This window comes from Impatiens glandulifera, chromosome 1 (genome assembly GCF_907164915.1).
Source record: "Impatiens glandulifera chromosome 1, dImpGla2.1, whole genome shotgun sequence".
In the NCBI taxonomy this organism is placed as follows: domain Eukaryota; kingdom Viridiplantae; phylum Streptophyta; class Magnoliopsida; order Ericales; family Balsaminaceae; genus Impatiens; species Impatiens glandulifera.
Window position 1 is genome coordinate 12,479,108 of NC_061862.1, and position 5,509 is coordinate 12,484,616.

General features: G+C 28.8%; 1 protein-coding gene and 1 pseudogene across 1 annotated transcript; both read right to left on the reverse strand.

Annotated features, from left to right (window-relative positions):
- LOC124912840 (ubiquitin-conjugating enzyme E2 D1-like) lies at positions 1–700 on the reverse strand. Its single transcript, XM_047453512.1, has 2 exons — positions 323–700; positions 1–243 (listed from the first exon to the last, which is right to left on the reverse strand). The coding sequence occupies exons 1-2, from the start codon at positions 698–700 to the stop codon at positions 1–3; spliced, it is 621 nt and encodes a 206-aa protein (XP_047309468.1).
- A 2,878-nt stretch (positions 701–3,578) lies between these two features.
- LOC124921601 lies at positions 3,579–4,601 on the reverse strand (annotated as a pseudogene).
- Between the last annotated feature and the right edge of the window lie 908 nt (positions 4,602–5,509).

Genomic DNA, 5,509 nt, shown 5'->3' on the forward strand with positions numbered 1-5,509 from the left:
CTAACTCATGGCATACTGGAATGTCCATTTCCTTGCATTTTCTCGAAAAGTTTTCGTATCGTCAAGATAGATTTGAGCAATGTAATTTCCATTTGCATTTGCATTGGTAACATCGGGATGAGATAGGAATGAAGCGATAGAAAGCATCAGCTTCTTTACAGTTAGTACAGGACTCCATTTCTCGTACAAAATATCCATATGATCAATTCTCCCATCTTTCTCATCAATACATGGATGATAAACCTGAAATCAAATAGAAGACGATTATTGCAATGAAATTATTATCATAAACAACAAACAGGATTATTGAAATGAATTTAACCTTGGTGATGAATTTGACAGTTGGAGGATTGAAAGGATAATCAAGAGGGAAACGAAGAGAAAGATAGAAAATTCCACCCTCATAAGGACTATCCAATGCCCCTGTAACGGTTCCTTTCCAATTGAACAAATCATCAGAATCAACAGGACCGTAGCTGATATGGGTAGGCGGATTATCGTTTATATCTTTCATCTCCATCTCAAGCCTCTCCCTCGCAAAACTCTCACTTTTCTCTTCCTCCTGTCCATCACCAAACATGTCGATCTTAAACAGAGACTGCCAAAATTGTAATGATTGATCATCATCACCATCAAACATGTCGATCTTAAACAGAGACTCCCTAATTTGTAATGATTGATCTTCTGGTTGATGTTCCATCTGATCAACGAGATAGATGGTCAATGTGGGCTTTCTCTTTTGAACGATGTTTGATGGGTTTCAGATTTAAAGGCAACTGGCGTGGATTGTTAGTGGAAGACTTGACGGAAGGACCAAGATGACTTAAGGCCTTGTTCTCTTTGGGTTTTTAAAAAATTCATCCAAAATCAGTTTTCCCATCAATCACTTCTTAACAATTACATCACTCATTTCATTAATTAAAATACTAAAATACCATCTATTTTAAATTATTATTTTTTATTTTATTCATATATCAATACCCTTTAAGTCTTTTTACAAAAAATAATCATCGCCCCTTCAAAATCATCACCAATCATTACTTTTTTCCCTCTCTAGGTTTTTTCAAAAACCCCAATCCGAACAAGGTCTAAGAGCATCAGCAGTGCACAAGACCTCCGCCCTCTTATTTTGTGAAATCAATATTCCACATCGGCAGAAAGCGGACACATATTGTACTTGGTCAAAACACTCCAATGCTTGCGCCCGCCCTCTTATCTAAATAATAAATTTTATTTATACTATTTTAAATAAATAACTAATATATATACTTTTGAGATTTTAAACCCTTAAAAGATGTTAATATAATTAATAAAAAAACATATTAATTTATTTAAAATATATATTTATTAATTAAATATATATATATAACTAATATTAAATAAATTAAAATATAAAATATTTTTATAATTTAAAATATATTATAATATTAAAAACAATTACAAGAATAAATTTGAGAATATATAACATATATTCCTATATTATAGGAAAATTTGAGAATATATAATTAATATTTCTATATTATAATAAAATATAAAATATTTTTATAATTTAAAATATATTATAATATTTTTATAATTAAATATATAATTAATATAATTATAATTTAATATATAATTAATATTCCTATCTTATATTCTAAAACTTTAGAATATATATTTATTTAATGTTATTATAATGTTACTTAAGAATAATAGGAAAAAATATTATAATTAAATATATAACTAATATTCATATATTATATAATATATTATATTATATAATATATTATATTATATAATTATGAAAAAATCAGAGGAGGGCATGACGGGCATAGAGGGCATGCCCTCTTTTTGCTTTTATCTACAATGCAAAAAATGAAAAAAAAACCCAATGACCTGCCCTTTTCCACGCTGTCAGATGCGGGCACAGGTCATGCGCTGAAAATGCTCTAAGAATCCAAATGTGAGAAATTGGGAATTATTTAAATCCAAGTGTGAAAAGAAGACTTATCACTAGTTATAATTATTGTCCTCACCAGAAATATATGTGATGAAAAATAAATGAACAACAAAATAATAAGAGAAATGTACTTGAGAAAGTCTCATAATAAATAAGAACTTCAAATAAAATAAATAACATAGTTAAGAGAGTGAAAGAGATGTACTCATTTAAACCAGTCTTATTTCTAGTTACATTTTCATATATAATCTACGGTAACTAGAAACATGTGTTTAAGTGTTTTCAAAAGAACCCAGTGTATAATCTTAGACCATTTAGATTTAAATAATTTAATTTCTTACCAAAATAAAATGATGCAATTTGTTAGTTGATTTCCACCTAATTTACGATGATACGACGTCGTTGAGAAGACCCCAACTCGGATTCTGGTTTTGTATTGGTTCATGTATCTAGTTCTCTCTCTAGCTCAGAAGTCGCTGTCGACATTATTATTCTTTGATTGATATTTTTATTATTATTGTCACGTGTTATTATTGGAACACTACTACGATTTTGCTTCAAATTCAGATATTTTTATATGTTTAATTAATAACAGAGCAAATTCTTTACCACCGAATTTTCCTGCACCTTCAATTTAGAGGATCTCAATTTCGTTTAATTAAATTTAATTTACTTTTCAAAACACAAAATCTATAAAGAGTCATAGTTTTTAGTGAAAAAAAAGTAAATAAAGAGTCATAGTTACTATTTATTAAAATAAAATAATATTTATTTATTTTGAAAAGCTATAAACATCTAACTCTGTCTCATTTTTCAATAAAAGCACTCCCAATAATAATCAAACAAAAACAAAATAATATATATAATTATAAGTCTGTATAAATTTAATTTTTTTTTAGAAACCGCGGATTAAACATATAACCTGCAAATGTACTCAATCAATTTAACTAGACAAACAGAACTTACCGTTTGACAAGTTTAAACCCAGACCTCAGGGAGGCTAAAGAACCTCAGGGAGGCTAAAGAACTTGGGTATTCACCACATTTTATCGTCAGGCTATAAGACGGGATAATCATTTTATTATTATTTTGAAAAACTAAAAAATAATCAATTTTGAAATAATAATTTTATTTATAAAAAATTAATATAACCCATAATTATTGTATTTCACTCTAACTTTAAAAAGTTTTACACATTGATGTATAAAATATATTTTTATAAATTCAACCATAATTAAATATAATTATTTATCATCAATTAAATCACTAAATTAATTAACTATAGCTTAAAATATTAAATTATCTTTAATTTATTTTTTTTTATCATAAATAAACCATTACAGCTCATCAACATTTTTTTTTAATTAAACTTATGTTTATTTAAATAATTTTTTAACAAACAAACTCTTAATATAAATTGTTTTTTAAGCTGTTTTTTTACTATGGATTAATAATTTACTTGATTCTATTAAATGTATGTGTTATCTAACTTATCTCACTTAACCACCATATTAAAATAATAATAAATAATTCATTAAGATTAATAAGTGATAAAAGACCAAAAATCACATATACTATCATTAGATTTAGAGCTAGCTTCCTAAACTAAAAATAAAAATTAATAATAGATGCATGAAAATCAAAATAAAATCCTCTAAACATTCATTAAATACATAGATGAAGGCCTTAGCATCTCAATACACCCATAGTTACATTCATAGATATATGGTGCTTTTATAATGATTATTTATTTTTAAAGTAACACATGTTTTTGGCTCTCCATTAATTAAATGGTGGCATATGATATTGATCATCATTATCATCACCAAGATGATCCAATATCCACATACCAACCGATTCAGACTCATTAACCGCCTCAAACTGAGTCAACTCATTCTCTGGTTCCAAACCCAAGAACGATTCTAACCCCAAGATCTGTTCTCTTAACCCAAACCCCATTGGGGTGTAGTATGGATGGCTCTTAGGCGGCTCAATCAACTGAGTAGTAGAGACCGAATCGGACTGAGTCGGTTCGTAACCGGTAACTCGTCGCTTCTTTGTCTGTTGTGAGAGTGACGGATCAGAAGAAGCTGCCACCGGTGACTGGTCGGGGAAGTTGAGTTTAGCCTTGTTACCTCGGATTCTCTTGGCGGCAGCGTCGTAGGCTCGTGCGGCGTCTTCCGATGTGTTGAAAGTACCGAGCCAAACTCGAACACCCTTTTGTGGGTCACGGATCTCGGCTGCCCATTTTCCCCATGGTCTCTGTCTGATTCCTCTGTACACGTTCTTTCTCGTCTTTTAATCACTTTTTCCTACAAATTCTAAAATGATGGGTACATTACATGATATTTGCAGTGCCGAATTAAAAATCTCACCTTTATTGAGCTGTCTTGGATTGAGATCGGCTTTTGTGGGGTTGTTCTTGGGGGCGCCATTGTTGGAAGCTTTGAAACCCAAACCAAGAAGGTCAGATAAGGTGTCCAGCTCCGACCATAGATTCTCGGTCGTAGAGTTTTCTCCTGTTCTCAGCGGCGTGTAATTGGAGATTATAGCTCCTCCACACATCTTTTGATGCTAGTTGGTGTTCAAAGTAGGGCTTTCAAAGCTATATATTTTAGAGAGAGAGTATGAAGGTGGAAGGATCAAGGAAGGAGACAACTGGAGAAAGGATTCAATAAATACAATAAAAATGAGCCCTCGGGATGGCCACAGTAAACTTAAACTGCAGGACGTTTGATTAGGCTTTATTTTCATCTTAAACATTTGAAGAATTATAGTGAATAGTAATTTTGCGTAGTAAGTTAATATGGAAAAAATTATAACTAAATTTTGTGTAATAAGTTAACGAAAAAAAAGTTATATAGCTAAATGTATTTTTGGTTTTAAACTCAATTTTTTCCAAAACATTCTCCTTGAAAAAATTGAGTATAAATTAAATCTTATATAATGTACTTGAAATAAACTAAATAAGTGATAAACTAGAGCGAGAAAGTTGAATGAAATGATCCTAAATGTTTTATTTGGTCATAAGGTTTGATCGTTGTCAATAAAGAAGTATTTTATATTTTATTTTAAATAATTATATGCCCATAATATGAATGGAGTTGTTAGCATAGTATGAATTAATAATATTGTTACTTTGACAAAAATATAAAATTGAAAAATATTTTTTTTATATTTTATGTATTATATATGATTCAAGATATAGGTATGATTTAAGATAAAAACTTTTCACTTCTCTTACAATTTTTAACAATTATTTTTTTATCAAACTAAATGTATTTCATATAAAATAATATATATTTTTAAATGACATGTATATAATAAGTCACTTTTAAAAAAAAATATTTTCTAGCTCCCCAACTTTGAGATTTTAACGTACAATTTGAGTGATGTATTTTGGTAGTATTTTCATAAGATTATTATTTCATATAAAAACCTTAGTTTTAGTGGGTAGCATTGTTACAATTTGTTTGTTTGTTATAATGATTCTGTATAAAAAAAAATATTTGGAAAAATTTTGAGTTAAAAATTTCATCAAATATCTCATTTTTTTTAGATGATCCACTA